This window comes from Coenobita brevimanus, chromosome 74 (assembly GCF_032717465.1).
Source record: "Coenobita brevimanus isolate Jiangsu-jjx chromosome 74, ASM3271746v2, whole genome shotgun sequence".
Taxonomy (NCBI): Eukaryota; Metazoa; Arthropoda; class Malacostraca; order Decapoda; family Coenobitidae; genus Coenobita; species Coenobita brevimanus.
The window spans coordinates 11112163-11127916 of NC_137027.1; the positions used below are offsets into that span (position 1 = coordinate 11112163).

The following is a 15754-nucleotide window of genomic DNA, read 5'->3' on the forward strand; positions in this document are numbered from 1 at the left end:
TGGTAGAATGTTGTAACATTAATGAATGATCCTCGATATATTCACACATTTGTCTGTGAACTTCAGGTACATATGCATTCTTAAATATAGCTTAGCACACCAAAATAAAGAAAAAAAAAAATTTGTCAATAAAGAAATGAGACTCCGCTATGTGATAATCTTACTTACAGGACATTCCTAATACTGTGTTTCTGCATGAATCTTGCAATATTATATTTTAGTAGTTACAGTGTTAAAAATGGAAGTGATACAGTTTCCACTGTTCATTATTATTAGGCTACAGTCAAATGTCCCGAAATTGAGATTATCCTACGAACGAATGTAAACAACTGAGCTTGCTGTGAGTTGTCGTACGTGGAGACAGTGAGAGAAGAATATCATCATGGTTGCGAAAAGTAAGGAAGATGTTCTCTTGTACTGTGAACAGATATTGTGGATGATAGTGTAATAAAACTTAGGGGGTTTTGCATAGATCTTAGTAAGTTTCAGGGTCCATGAGTTGGTTCTGTTTCCGACGGAACTGGAGGCTCAGTTCATATCTTGGTAAATTATTGTGTAGGATTATAATGAGTAACAAATTAGTATGCATTACTGCCGTCACTCGCAACCTGTTGTGTAGGCGTATGCTATCTGACTGTAGGAGCCTCGTCTTGCCATTTACGTATACTGTACCAGAGTTAAAGGGACGTCTGTTGGCCAGGGGAGGAGTTCGCAGACATTTATGGTCAACTGCTGGAAGAGCTAAAGGCCTTGGAAGATTTTAGGGTTTCCATGGCTTCGTTTTTCCCACGAAGAGGAGAGGAGGTAAATTTTTCTCTTATCGAGCTGTTGCCATCAATCGTAAAACATTTTGTGTTCATTGTCCTCAAAGCAACTAAGATTTCAGGTATTTTTGTGCTTTAACCTGACATATCCCTCTCTTGAAGCTGTGTCCACTTTATTAGTGGTAACATCAATGGGAAAATTTACAGAATGAAGTGTAAACATGTATTTCCATGGGAAATGAATATTGCCAGCAAATGCAGCCATCTGGATCAGTTCAGTAAGATGATATGAATAAAAGATATCTTAGGACTCGTATTGACAGCATATCTCCCCTTTCAAATCAAATTGTCCAAAAAATTACCATAATTTTCATTCAGAGTGCAGTAAAGTATACTGGAAAATTATCGTCATGTATGGTGGTAGGTGGTGGTGACCATCATCCACTCACATGATGTAGTGTTGCCTACTTCTTCTATCACCTCTATCATTCATTTTCTGTGTTTGCCCTCTTCTTACTTCTCCCATCTTTCCTCTCAGTTTATTACTCTATTTTCCTTCTCAGATGGCTTTACATTGAGCAACAAGCCATATGGTTTCTGGTAAGCCAGGAAACCATTTACAATACTGGGTGGTAATCACATAACCAACCATATGTGTTCTCTACGTATAAACAAGTGGATTGGCAGAGAATTAGTGCCCCGCCCCCCAAAACAACTAACTCAAAGTCAAACGGCCACCACAAACGGGATTATGGCATCTGACCATAGATATATACAGTAGATAAGACATTCTGTAAAAAGTAATCAAGGATGGTCCATGTAAGAATATCAGCTCCACCAAAAGTGCACTTTTGTTAATGTAAATGTTAGCAAACACTGAAACAAAAATTGAAATGTAATTTTCAGGTTACTATCAATCTATCTATCTATCTATATATCTATTGCCAGATGCCTCAATCCCATAAGGGTTGCCCACAAACAAATCATCCCCACATCACCCTGTCCAGTGCCACTTCACTGCCTTGCTCGCAGATCACACCCCCCCTCTCTCATATACTGTACCGGTACCTCTCCACTCCATCCCTCCATCTCATCCTCAGCCTCTCCCTCCCTCTCCCCCCATCCACCTCCCTCGCATACACTCTCCTCATTAGTTTCTCGCTCTCTATCCTCACCACATGGCTAAACCACCTCATTGTATTTCTTCTAACACTTTCTATCAGATCCACATCCACACCACAGTGCTCATTCACTTCCTTATTTGTCAATCTGTCACTCCATGGAACTCCTCATGCTCCTCTCAGATAACTCATTTCCACTGCTCTCACACTTGACTTGTGTCCTTCAAGTTACAAGAGATATTAAAGCTTTGCTGAGATTATGTTCATCCATGTATTATAATATATGTAGTAAGTTGTCCAGGATTAATATGGTATTTTACTTTTCAGAGAGGAAGACTAAGCGCATGACATTAAAGCTCAAGTACAAAATCCAAAAGAAGGTTAAGGAACACCATAGAAAGCTAAAAAAAGAGAAAAGAAAACATCCAGAAAAGTTTCCTAGTAAGTGGCCCTACTTATGCTGTATATACTGTGTATTTTACTGTAATTTTAAATATAGCAGCCATTATACATTATTGTCTCACAGCAGGTAAATAGAACACTGTAGAAGTTAAACTGTAATCCTTTAGAGGGCAAGCATTTCCACTTTTCCATGTACCATGTGCCATTAATTTATCAAGTTTGAAGTTGCCATGTGCAGAATGATCGCAGAAGATAAAAATGCACATACTGTGGGGTTACTGTACTATTCTGAAATGTGTAACATGCTATTTAAAATAATAAGATAGAATTGAAACTAGTTTATAAGTGATGTTCATATAGATTGTTAACATAAGAACATAAGAAGAGAGGATAACTGCAGTAGGCCTGTTGGCCCATGCTAGGCAGCTCCTAGAAGAGTAACTGAACTACTAGAATGAGATAAGGATAGCAAAGAAGTACCCAGATAGGACTACTGTTTCTGTAAAGTTTATTGTAGTTTACAATACTTTTTCTGTACAGCACTCATCAGTTATGTTATAATTCATATTATGTTAATGTTATGGTTCACATTATATTGATTTTTTTTTATCTTCAGAAAAAAGAAAGGATCCTGGAGTGCCCAAGGTTCTACCTTTCTATGACAAGGTAATACAGGAGGCAGAGGAGGTCAAGGAAGCTCGAGAGCGCCGTAGAGAAGAAGCAAAGAGACTTAGGAAAGAACAGAAACATGTGCTTCTTGCCAAAAAAAGGAATATAGGGTAAGCAAAGGCTAATCTTTCATCACTGGAGTGGGATGGATATGTGATGTCCCTCCATACGGTAGTTGAAAGACTTAAGCCGGAAGGATGAGTTTCATAATCTTTAATGTTGATAAACAGATGTGCGACTCATTGAACTGGGTAATCTTTCTTAAAGCTGTTTTATATATATATATATATATATATATATTTTTTTTAAGTGATTTAATACTGCTTGAGATGATTTGGGCATGCTGAGAGGATGGAGGATGACAGTTGGGTGCGGAAGATGAGAAATGTGAACTGAACATCAGGGGTTGGGTTGCAAGAGGCTGACCAGAAAAGACATGGCATGAGGTCATCGAGTGTGAGCTCAGGGTTAAGGGACTGAATAGGTAGGCTGCCAGAGACTGAGGAGCATGGAGAGCTGCCATTAGGTGACCAAGGCCAATGCATGCAAGCATGTTGGAGCCTTTATAAACAGTATGATATGAATGAGTAAGAATTATGGTTGGGATATTATTATTATGTTCAGCTATGTATTGTCATGTAACTGCTAAATGTACCTTAAACAAAATATTAACTAGTTACCTTTGCTCAAAATATATAGTAAAATGCAGTGAGAGATTCTTAGTTGTAAATAGATGCTGAAAATGATGCCATCAAGCCATTGTTGGTTTCTCACAGGAGGCAAGTTCACAGTTCACATGTCAGAACAAAGTATTGCAGTTATAGTTGTTGATATGTAGTGCAGCAGGTCATCAATTGAATTTTTGTTATTAGGTTTAATTATGACTTTTTTTCTTTAATAGTAAAAAAAGAGTGAGGACTGGATTGGATTGCCAGAACCAGATGTGCTGGAACTAGCCTATGGAATCCTGATTGTACTGGCAAGCTGAGTCCAGATTTTTCTGGTAGTCTCACTGTTTGGCCTCGCATGAATATTTTCACTTTCATGTTTCCATCTTCCTTATGGAGCTAGGACGAGACAGGATAACCAGCTGCTGGGTTACTGGAGTCAACTGAACCTTCACTGTGAAATTCCAGCTTTAATAGTTGATTCAACTAAACAGTAGAAGAAGAGATAATCAGTTAATTAATGCCTTTGTCCATGGAAATTAGTCAGTTTATTATTTGTTTTTCACTTTGTTATTGCCTTTGCCAACAGAAATTTGGATGAACTTCTTAGCACAGCCAGTGAACGAGGAGAGAAATTTGAGGCCGAGCAGGCGGTGGAGGGAGAGCATGGCATTCTGAGTGATCGCTCTGCCAAGGCTTACTACAGGGAGTTCAAAAAGGTTAGCAGTTTTGCAGTGCACTACACAGATGTATGGTTCTGTGTGTTTTTAGTGCTTTCCCATCCTTCAGTTGATGTTATTACTGTTGACAGCCCCTTTTTTATTTTGAAAGCTGATGGACTAACTGTGAGGTAGAGTCAGGATGCCAGGGGCTTGAGTAATGAGTGAATGAGTGTCTGGCCTATTTAATTGGGTATGGTGTTGATGATTCTGTGCCTTTTCTTTACCAGTTGTCTGGATCTTACTTCACCTCTTCCTTAGGTGGGAAGTAGAGGTCAGGATTTTTGAAATAACTGCCCAGTAAGTCAAATGGCCACCCCTTATGGGATTGTGGCATCTGGCAATAGATAGATAGATAGATGTTTGGTCAGTTTGTCTGCTGATTTAGCTTACTGCTCAGTTTTGTATTCTGGGCAACACGAATATTGAGTAACTGTAGCATTGCGTCCCTTTGTATGTCTCCTGTAATATATGCATTACTCCTTGCTGTATTTTGACCATTCTTATGCTTTACTTTGGGAAATGGCTTTCAAGCCCATGTCCAGTATTGAATGCATTACCGTATATACAAAAAAAAAAAAAAAAAAAAAAAAAAATCACCATCAACATCATTCAAAGTTTACATATTCAAACTCCAGCCCCTTATCTAAATCATCAACAAAAAGTAATTCTGTGAACATGACTGTGTCAGTAAAATGGATGCAGACCTTGTCATGTTCATCTCCTCATACTTCAATAACTTATTTGTATTACCTCATAATGAATTAGCAGTATGTGAGCCAACTGGTTTCAGGTGGTTGAGGCAGCTGATGTGGTTCTGGAGGTGGTTGATGCACGTGACCCCCAGGGCAGCCGGGTACCTCAGATGGAGAGTGTGGTCACCTCTAGTGGCAAGAAGCTGGTGCTGGTGCTCAACAAGGTAGCTGCCATACTTATACATTGCATGTCATACAATGTGCATTTGCAGTGAAGGAGATAGTGAGGGCAATATACTGTATATATCATCATCATCATCCAGACCTCCTTTCCTACCCTAGGGCAGGGTGAGGAGTAGCAATGCCCAGACAGCCTAAGTTTGCCCAGTTCAATGGGCCACGCTTCCATTCACTCATCATTCAAGCCCCTGGAATCCTGGCACTATCTTATACACCAAAAACTGTCACCACATTCTGTATCTTCACATAAACGTATCTGATAGAGTCAATCCAAATGCTGTCACGTTGAAAAGGGGTGCGAAATCCCTGGTCACGGGCTTCTTCTCACACCATTCATCCAGCCAGCTTGATTTCTTGTCAGTCCCCCAGCCTCACTGACGTCCATACCTCTCTTCCTCACACAGTCATTCATCATATTTCTCCACTTTCTCTGTGGCCTACCTCGCCTCCTCCCTCCTTCAAATTCACTCAGATATACCCCTTTTGTCACTCTATTGTTATCTTTTTTTTTCTCCACATGACCATACCATCTCAGCACACACTCTTTAATTCTGGTGTCCACAGACTTCCTCTCTCCGTGTCTTTTACGAATCACATTATTTCATATCCTGTTCACTCTCTGTACTCCACATACATTCTTCAGCAGTCCCATCTCCACTGCAATGTACTGTGTATATATATATATATATATATATATATATATATATATATATATGGGGGTCCTCCCCATCCACTCACTCGATGCAGCACTGCCCTTGATTTTTTTTTTTTTTTTTTTTTTTTTTTTTTTTTTTTTTTACGTGTCTGACTCTGGGCAAAGGCTTCAGGGCCTATTTCTCGGAGGCAGTGACCTATACCAAGGTCCAGTAGTCCTCCTACACCTCCACATGTCACCACTTTGGCACTAACACCCACCATCCATACTGAATACATGCTAGGGCTGTCTTGTACAGGATTTGTGTACTGGTATTAGTGGGGGTATTTTTACGACACATCGGCGGGTCATCTGGTAGATCAGGAAAGTCTGCCTTTTAGGAAATTCAAATCCTTAAACTGTTCCTTGCCCCAGCCGGGATTCGATCCTGGGTCCATTAGGACTGCAGGCTGCCTCTCTGCCAATTCTGCCACCGCCTCCTCTCTTCCTTCCTTTCTCTTCTTTCTTTCTTTCCATCATTCTTTCCTCTTTCTTCTGTCTACAGGTGACTCTACACTGAGTGACAAGCCAAATGGTTTCCTGTACATCAGGAGACCATTTACTACACAGGGTGGTAACCATATAACCAAATTATGGCACCTGGTGGTTTAGTGGGTAATTAAGGCGCTCCAATCAGATTGAGACAGTGCAGGTTTATATCCAGGAGGTGGCTGGGGTTTATTGCTCATGTAATGCCACTTAGGGATGAGTGAGGCTGGTCACTCTCATCTTATATGTCAGGACCAGCTTGCCTAACCCCAGTCTTCTAAGCTTCTAATGGGCAACATAGGATTAGATGATGAATGAATGTATATATATATATATATATATATATATATATATATATATATATATATATATATATACTGTATATATATATATATATATATATATATATATATATATATATATATATATATATATATATATTTTTGCATCTATCCATCCATTGTGAATAGTCTTTTCAAAGCAGAATGAAAAAACATCTGGAGGCAGTAATTACGAATAACACACAATAGACATTATCATAATAAGGGGCTTTAATAATCATCATAGTCAGTAGCTTGAGTAAGAGTCATCATTTTTTAGCTGGTGTAATTAAACCTGTTCCCTCAGGCTGACCTTGTGCCACGAGAAAACTTGGAGGCTTGGCTGAAGTACTTGCGACGTGAGCATCCGTCAGTAGCTTTCAAGTCCAGTACACAACTCCAGGGCAGACATCTGGCTCACATCGCCACTAAGTATGCCACTTTGTTACTGTACTGTACACTCAGGGACAAAATCTCATGCACTCTCTTTGTCAGTGCATCATATCAAAGAGATTGATCTATGGTCAGAGAAACATGCCAAGCCTCATGGCTAAGAATTATCAGCAAGCAGAGGGAAATGAGAAATCTGTTTTAGAGGATATTTGGTGAACTTTAGTCCCTGACAGATGCCTCCCTTTTTTGGGGGTGAGGGGGCAGGGGGTAGTCTTTGCAGTATCTGAAGTTTTTTTAAGTTTATGATATTGTGGTCACTTGTTTAGTGCATGGAGTGAGTAGCCTGGTCCCAGGCCCTTATGCTCCATCATGAGCAATACCTGATGGGATGAGATATGTTTAGGGTAGTTTAAATGAGTAACAGTGTTTCTAGTTCAAACTTAATTATGTTACTGGCTCTTATTTTACTTGGAATATGATATTTTCTTTCAGCCAGTCCATTGTGATGACATACTCTTTATATCATTTTTGTTACTGGTACCTCCAGAGGATTGTACCATATTCAGTCTATATATAGATAGGGGTAGATATAGCTTTCAGTGACCACACTTTAAGAGGTCTACCATAAGAAAGTTGTCTGATGGTAGCGAGAATAAGCCAGTAGAGTACGTCACCTGATTTAAGGGTAAGCTTAATACAACCCTTAAGTACTGGCTTGTCCACATCTGCAGAATAGGCAAGTCATCTGTTGAAATGATGCAGTCATCACAGTGCCTGGGAGCTGATGTTTTAATGCAGTTATTGAAGAATTACTGCCGTAACAAGAACCTGAAGACCGCCATTGTAGTGGGTGTGGTGGGTCTCCCTAATGTTGGCAAGAGCAGTCTTATTAACAGTCTTAAGCGCACCAAGTCATGCGGAGTTGCTGCTACCCCAGGATTCACAAAGTAAGTACAGTTTGGCTTTGGAATATATAAGTAAGGGAGAAGTACTAAAATATCACAACCTTACACATATTTGGTTGGGGGGAACTAGTAGATTAGCTTCGTAGATATCAGTGGAACTTCAACAAGTAGTTTTTCTTTGTTACTACAGATTTAATGCAAAAATGGTGTGATTGGCCATATAAAGTGTAATATTTGTCTTTTTGCCAGAAGAATACAGTCAGTTTCAGTTGCTCTTGTATGTATGCAGGTAAACTGCTCCTTCAAGCGAGACATGTCATCAGCTGCTGAATGTGGGGTGAAAAGTACGAAGAACACTCATTGGTAACTTCAAAGCAACTTTATAATGAATCAAGCAGGTTTAAGCAAAAAATTGGTATTACTTCATCAGCAACATAATGCTGAAACCAGTTTTGAAAAGGATTTTGTATTTCTTCTCTGTTAATGATTTCATTGCTGTTATGTTACATATTATATATGTGTATATATATATATATATATATATATATATATTCACTCTCATCTTAAATGTCAGGACCAACTTGCCAAGCCCCGGGCTCCTACGCTCCTCATGGGGCAACGTAGGATTGGATGATGGATATATATATATATATATATATAAAACCTGAGGGACAGTATGCCAGCCCAAGAGGTAAAACAGTGTTGATAAACTCTTTTATTACTTAAGACTCAGTCCATCCATCCATCATCCAATCCCATGTTGACCCATGAGGAGCGTAGGAGCGGGGGGCTAGGCAAGTTGGTCCTGACATTTAAGATGAGGGTGAACAGCCTCACTCATTCCCGAGTGGTATTATATAAGCAGTAAACCCTAACCACCCCTTGGATATAAACCTACACTGGCTTAATCTGATTAGAGCACCTTAATTACCCACTAAACCACCAGGTGCCATAGTTTGACTCACTTGGGTAATTTATTGAGATTGGTGTCAGATGATGTTATTTAGCAGATGGATAGGATCTAGCAGTTACTGGTTAAATTTGCAGGATCTGGGATTAACTTTGTGGGTATTTAGAGTTACACTGTTGAAAAATGAAGTTAACTGACACCAGACTAGCTGTGGTGGTCACTACAAGAGAGAGAGAGAAAGAAGGAGAGAGTTACTAAGTATTACATCATTTTCCATGAATCTAACTTTTGTGAATAGCTTAGACCTAGAGAATTACCATAATGATTATTTTACCATTTTTCATGAACCTAATCTTTGTAAACAGCTTAACTCAGCTATGTTTTCCTTATAATATAAGCAAGTTTCATGTGGCATTTTACAGGTCTATGCAGCAAGTGCAGTTGGACTCCAAGATAAAGCTCCTTGACTGTCCCGGCATTGTGCTTCCTGGTGGTGATACGTCTGATGCCTCTGCTGCACTCAGGAATGCTGTCAAGGTTGAGCAGTTAGATGACCCTTGCAAGCCAGTTGAGGCCATTCTTGCCCGGGCCGATAAGAATCAGGTATGATATTTGGAGTATTTAAATCCATGTTGAGTGTGATTCCCAAAATCTTAATTCAGTATTTCCAGCAGTAGCTACCAGTTTTCTGATAATTTTCAGTGTCACCCATCTTCTTGGCCTTTCACCCCTCATCTCACTTTGACTCACCCATTTCACCTCCATATTCATACCTGTTGTCTCTTTATAATCAATATGTACATATACGAAAATTCAAGTTTATTAAAGATCAGTTCATGTGTGGTCCATTTGTCATTCAGTCCAGGCAATCTTCCTAAGGTGTATAAAGCTGTCTGGTAAATGAGGATGAAATGTAAAGTACAGTAGCTGTGTCTTTGGGCTGATGCATCACCATTCTATTAATTATGGCATTTCTTTCACAGTTGAAGGTCTTCTACCAGCTACCAGAGTTTCATGACATAAACAACTTTCTTGCTCTTCTTGCAAAGAGGTTTGGGAAACTGAAAAAAGGTGGCCTCCCAAACAGAGACAGTGCCGCTCGAAAAGTCTTACATGACTGGAATTCGTAAGCTATTTCTCTTTTTTTATGAATCTAAATTGTTGTTTAACTCAATCTCTGTGGCTAAGCAGACCCATCTACCACAGGTAAGCAACTGCTTCTGTGGTTCTGTGCTTCAGGTATTATACAGTACATACCCTGTGTAGGGATCTAGTGCTCCCCTGCAGTAGGTAGCACCTCGTGAGGATCAGACCAGGATCCTTCCCATGGCAAGATGCAAGGAAATATGAGTCGGTTTGGCTGCCAAGTGGCCCCCACAGTGTCTGTCTCCATTCAGGGTGCACAGCACCAATGTTTAGGCTTTTTGAGTCTAAGCAAAAATCAGGTTGCTACAAGGTGTACATATTACAGTGGTATGTATATGTATGTTATTAGTAAATTAAGCCCCCAGTTCAGAGTATGGGTACTTGCAGGTTATTGATACCAGCATTTCCATAGTTTTTGGTTTGAACTGAAAGAAGCAGTATGTTAACAGTATTGATTTTAATATACGATACTGTCTTTTTGGTTGCTCGTAGTTTGATTAGATAACAATTTTTTTTTTTTTTTTTTTTTTTTTATAAAACTTTCAGTTCATATTGGTTTTTGTTTGTGTTTCTAATTAGAAAAGGAAAAGTCTTTTGTAGTTAATGGCCTATTGAGGAAGTATCTAACCCCTCCAGTTTGAAAAATGTATCCAAAGCAGAAAATCATCGGGTAATGGCAAGAATAAAATGAAAAAAAGGGTTCCTGGGCTTAATTGGTTAAAAAAAATCATTGTTGTATCTTGACCTTTTGAAATAATAGGAGAAACAGTGCTCTCAATGTGGTATGGCTTTCTTGGGTTGGGAAAGGAGGTCTGGATGATGATGATGATGAAATAATATTTTTTCTTTTCCAGCGGTCTCATTAAGTACTATACGCAGCCTCCAAAGGTGGAAAAGACAGAAATTGGAGCCTCTCTGGTGACAGAGCTGGGGAAGGAGTTTGATATAGACAGCATAATAGCAAAAGAAAGCTCCATGCTAAAAGAAATTCCAGCATTAAGGGACTCCAAGACCATGGTGGTGGAATCGTTGGGGCCAGTTGCGGAAGTGATGGAGAGTCAAGAGGAGTCAGATGCTGGGGATGAAGGAAGCATGGATGATGATGATGAAAACCAGGAAAGTGAGAGTGCTGTGGTAAGTTGTGGTCAGATTTCTGTACCCAGTAATTAGCAAAACACACAAAGCTAGTGCATCACAACGTATTTTAGTCGTATAGCTGCCAGTTGATTCAACACCCTTTCCTGAAATATGCCATTTTGCCATGAAAAATGAAATTACTTTCATGGCATTTCTATTTACTTCTGTTCACAAGAACAGAAATCCATTTCTGACAGTCATATGTCATATGAAAAATGACGAAAAATAAAAAACAGTGCTGGGCAAGTTCTGCAAACCTTTCGCACCTCCGCTTATCCACACTGTGCAGAAGTGTGAAATGTTGTGTGCAGGTGCAGTGTGTGGTAACCTCAGTAAAAAGGTGTGGAAGTGCGGATTGGTCCGCACACCCATTGGCACACTTTGAAAATAAAAAATAAAAAATGTAAAGAGACATTGATCACACAGCATATGTATGACAAATTGATCATAGATGATAAATAGTGTTAAATATTAAACAATAATCACTGCAATCAGTGATCGCATAGGCTTGAGGCATCCCAGCTGCATATTTTCCATTCTTCTAAAGTGAATTGTATAATGTATAGTGTCTGTTAAAAATAAATATAATTACACTTTTGTATTGAATTGGAGAGAACACTTTAAGGAATTGTTGAACATAGAGGATGGAAGTAATGCGAGTATAAGTGGCTGGGGAATGGCTGGGAGAAGGAGGGAGGTGAGAAGACAGGAAGAAATCAGTAGGATAGAAGTTGTGGAAGCAATGAAGAAAGTTAAATCAGGGAAAGCCCCAGGAATTGATGGAGTGTGTGGTGAAATGCTGAAGCATGGGGGAGAGATAGTAGTAGAATGGATGTGGAAGATGTGCAGATTGGCCTGGGAGGAAGGTAGAGTCCCGGAGGATTGGAAGTCAGGTATAATTATTCCCTTGTACAAAGGAAAAGGGGAAAAAGAAGTGTGTGGTAATCATAGGGGCATTTGTCTTCTTAGTATAATAGGAAAAGTGTATGGTAGGATACTTATTGACAGAGTTAGAGAAAGAACAGAGGAATTAGTTGGAGAAGAACAGGGAGGCTTTAGGAAGGGAAGAGGTTGTGTAGATCAGATATTCATTCTCAGATCTTTAGTGGAAAAGTTTCTAGAGAAGGGAAAGAAGTTGTATGCGGCTTTCATGGATTTGGAGAAAGCATATGACAGGGTGGATAGACTAGGATTGTGGAAAGTGTTAAGAATATATGGAGTAGATGGGAAGTTGTTGAATGCTGTGAAGAGTATGTACGATGGTGCGAAGGCTGCAGTGCGTGTGGATGGTGAACTAAGTGAATTTTTCTCTTTGAAAGTTGGGTTGAAACAGGGATGTGTCATGTCTCCATGGTTGTTCAATCTGTACATGGATGGGGTAATAAAAGAGGTACAAGGTAGGGTAGTGGATGTTGGAGTGGCCCTGGTGAGAGAGGATAGTGTTTGGAAACTCCCTGTACTGTTGTTTGCAGATGATACTGTGTTGTTGAGTGAAGACGAAGGGGAGCTGCAAGGCTTGGTGGATGAGTTTGAGAGAGTGTGTAAGAAACGGAATCTAAAGGTGAATGTAGGGGAGAGTAAAGTGATGGTCTTTGAGAGAGGTGAAGTCAGTGAATGTACAGCAAGGTTGGATGGTGAGGAATTGGAAAATGTGAGTACGTTTAAGTACGGTACTTGGGTAGTGTGATGAGTAAGGATGGAGGTTTGGAGGGTGAAGTGCTTGAAAGGGTACAGCAGGGAAGAAAGGTTGCTGGTTCTTTGAAAGCAGTGATAAACAGGGAAGTGAGCATGGAAGTGAAAAAGTTACTACATGACAGTATTGTGATACCAACTCTAACGTACGGAAGTGAAGCTTGAACGTTGTTGGAAGGACACAAGTCAAGAGTGAGAGCAGTGGAAATGAGTTATTTAAGAGGAGCCTGTGGAGTCACATGGAGAGACAGGCTGACGAATGAGGATATAAAGGAGCGTTGTGGTGTTGATATGGATGTGATAGGAAGCGTTATGAGGAACACACTGAGGTGGTTTGGCCATGTGGAGAGGATGGAGGGTGAAAGACTGACGAAGAGAGTGTATGTGAGTGAGGTGGAGGGGGAAAGAGGGAGGGGGAGGCCGAGGATGAGATGGAGAGATGGGGTGGAGAAGTATATGAGAGAAGGGGGTGTGAGTTGGGAGCAGGGGAGTGAAATGGCGGGGGACAGGGCGACTTGGAGGCGATTTGTTTGTGGCCACCCCAAACGGGATTGAGGCGTCTGGCAATAGGTAGATAGATAGATAGTATTGAATTCGATCTTTTGTATTTGAGTAGCAATGAATAAAGTAATATAGTATTATTATAATCCATCCATCCATCATCCAATCCTATGTTGCCCCGTTAGGAGCGTAGGATCCCGGGGCTAGGCAAGTTGATCCTGACAATTAAGATGAGAGTGACCAGCCTCACTCATTCCTGCATGGCATTACGTGAGCAATAAACCACAACAACCCCGTGGATATAAACCTACAGTACTCGGGCTTAATCCGACTGGAGCACCTTGATTACCCACTAAACCACCAGGCACCATAATTTGGTTATATGGTTACCAACAAGCATAGTAAATGGTTTCCTGGTGTACAGAAAACAAAAAAATGACTTTATTGTATTAAGACTTTATTTTCAACTTTGATTATTAAATAAAAGTTTATGAAAGTATTAATATAATAATAAAGATTTATATATTTCCTTGCAGTAAAACTTTATTTACATATATATATATATATATATATATATATATATACATACTGTACATACAAATAATGACTTTATTATATTACGACTTTATTTTCAACATTGATTATATGCTCCTCATGGGGCAATGTAGGATTGGATGATGGATGGATGGATGGATTATTAAATAAAAGTTTATGAAAGTATTAATATAATAATAAAAATTTATATGTTTCCTTTCCGGAAAACTTTATTCAGGTATATATATATATATATATATATATATATATATATATATATATATATATATATATATATATATACAGTATATATATATATATATATATATATATATAGAAACAGGGTGAGGGTGAGCAGCTGTCAACCACAAGCGAACATTGGGCCTGCAGGGGCGGTTGCTTGCCTGTGGTTGATGGATTGATGGATCTGCTCAGACAGACAGAACGAGATTGATAATAACAATACAGTACAGTATTCTCTTGTTTACAGTTGTCGAAAGATGTGTGTGTCAATATGGAAACAGCATCAAAAAGCAACAGTGATAATTTGAGTGAGAAGAAACCACGATGGGAAACTCCTCTGCAGGAGTTTGATGCAGCAACGATGTCCTTAAAGAAATTCCAGAAGAAGGTACAGAAGAAATCACGCAAGGAAAACAACCGCAACGTGAAACATACTGAAGAGCTCACGTCTTTATTAGAAAACTTCTCTGGACTGAATGAGAAGGATGAAGATTATAATTTTGATGAATATTTTAAAGATTAGCCAGTAGGATTACATGATGATAGTTGTGTGGATTGTTTCTCTATGTATTGGAGCCAAGGATTTCAATGATGAGTGAATGAGTTCATAATCCATTTAACTGGGTGCCCTGTTCATAAGTTCTCGTACACTAATGCTTTCTTTCTTCCTTCCTTTTCGGGATCCTACCTTCCTTGTTTACTGGTGGGAAGCAGGGTTGGAATGAGAATTTGTTACACTAAGTATCCCTGGCTATTATCAGAGATGGGCTAATAATCTTATATAAATATATTGTCTAAAACAGACCTATATGTATATATTCCCCTACAATTTTCACGCCCTTTCAGGTTTATTAGAATCATCTGTGTTTCATAGTTTTAATGGTTCACATTATAGTGACGTTCCTCTCTTATCTTTAAGAATCTTTGAAATCCTAAGGTTGGAAAAGATGCTGGGATGATGAACTTTTTTTTTTTTTTAATACGGATGACTTCTTGCCTAGGACTGGGAACAGTCCCCGATGTTCAAAGGAGTACACAGGAGCAAACGGAAGTGGCTGGTAAAATGTGTATCTTCACATTTCATTGCCCTGTGTCTCTCTGAATACGTACTCATTAATACTGTAGTAAATTGTGTTGCAGATAGGTGTCCATGTACTGATCTGGGAATTGAAACATCCATGACTACACACCTGATGGAGGTGTTAAGTAGGTTCCTCTTATTAGACTGTGAATCTTCCCCTGAACTTAGAAATTTAGAAAGTAATGGGGGCACTCACCATCCACTCACTCAATGTAGTTCTGCTCTCAGGTGTCAGCCCTTTCCTCTCCTCCCTCCTTTCCTTCCTTCCTCTTCTGTCTTTCTTTACTTCATTCTTACCTTGTCCTTCCACCCATGGGTGACTTTACATTCCCTCTTTCATCTTTCTTTCCTTCATTCTTTCCTGTTCCTTCTGTCTATGGTGATTCTAAACTGAGTGACAAGCCAAATGGTTTCCTGTACACCAGGAAACC

The 15754-nt window shown here is 39.4% G+C and overlaps 1 protein-coding gene across 1 annotated transcript; it reads left to right on the plus strand.

Moving 5' to 3' along the window:
- The first annotated feature begins 316 nt into the window (after positions 1 to 316).
- Ns1 (Nucleostemin 1) lies at positions 317 to 15046 on the plus strand. The gene is made up of 11 exons (XM_080278751.1): positions 317 to 395; positions 2213 to 2326; positions 2904 to 3066; positions 4214 to 4343; positions 5137 to 5262; positions 7089 to 7213; positions 7906 to 8121; positions 9412 to 9592; positions 9973 to 10115; positions 10990 to 11269; positions 14490 to 15046. Exons 1-11 carry the CDS (start codon positions 383 to 385, stop codon positions 14763 to 14765), a joined length of 1767 nt encoding a protein of 588 aa, XP_080134877.1. The 5' UTR covers positions 317 to 382; the 3' UTR covers positions 14766 to 15046.
- The last annotated feature ends 708 nt before the right edge of the window (positions 15047 to 15754 follow it).

Bases quoted from the DNA above. Each gene is read 5' to 3' on its own strand.
- Ns1 (XM_080278751.1), top strand. The intron at 5,263-7,088 runs GTAGCTGCCATA...CTGTTCCCTCAG, and splicing joins TGGTGCTGGTGCTCAACAAG to GCTGACCTTGTGCCACGAGA. The intron at 11,270-14,489 runs GTAAGTTGTGGT...TCTTGTTTACAG, and splicing joins AGGAAAGTGAGAGTGCTGTG to TTGTCGAAAGATGTGTGTGT.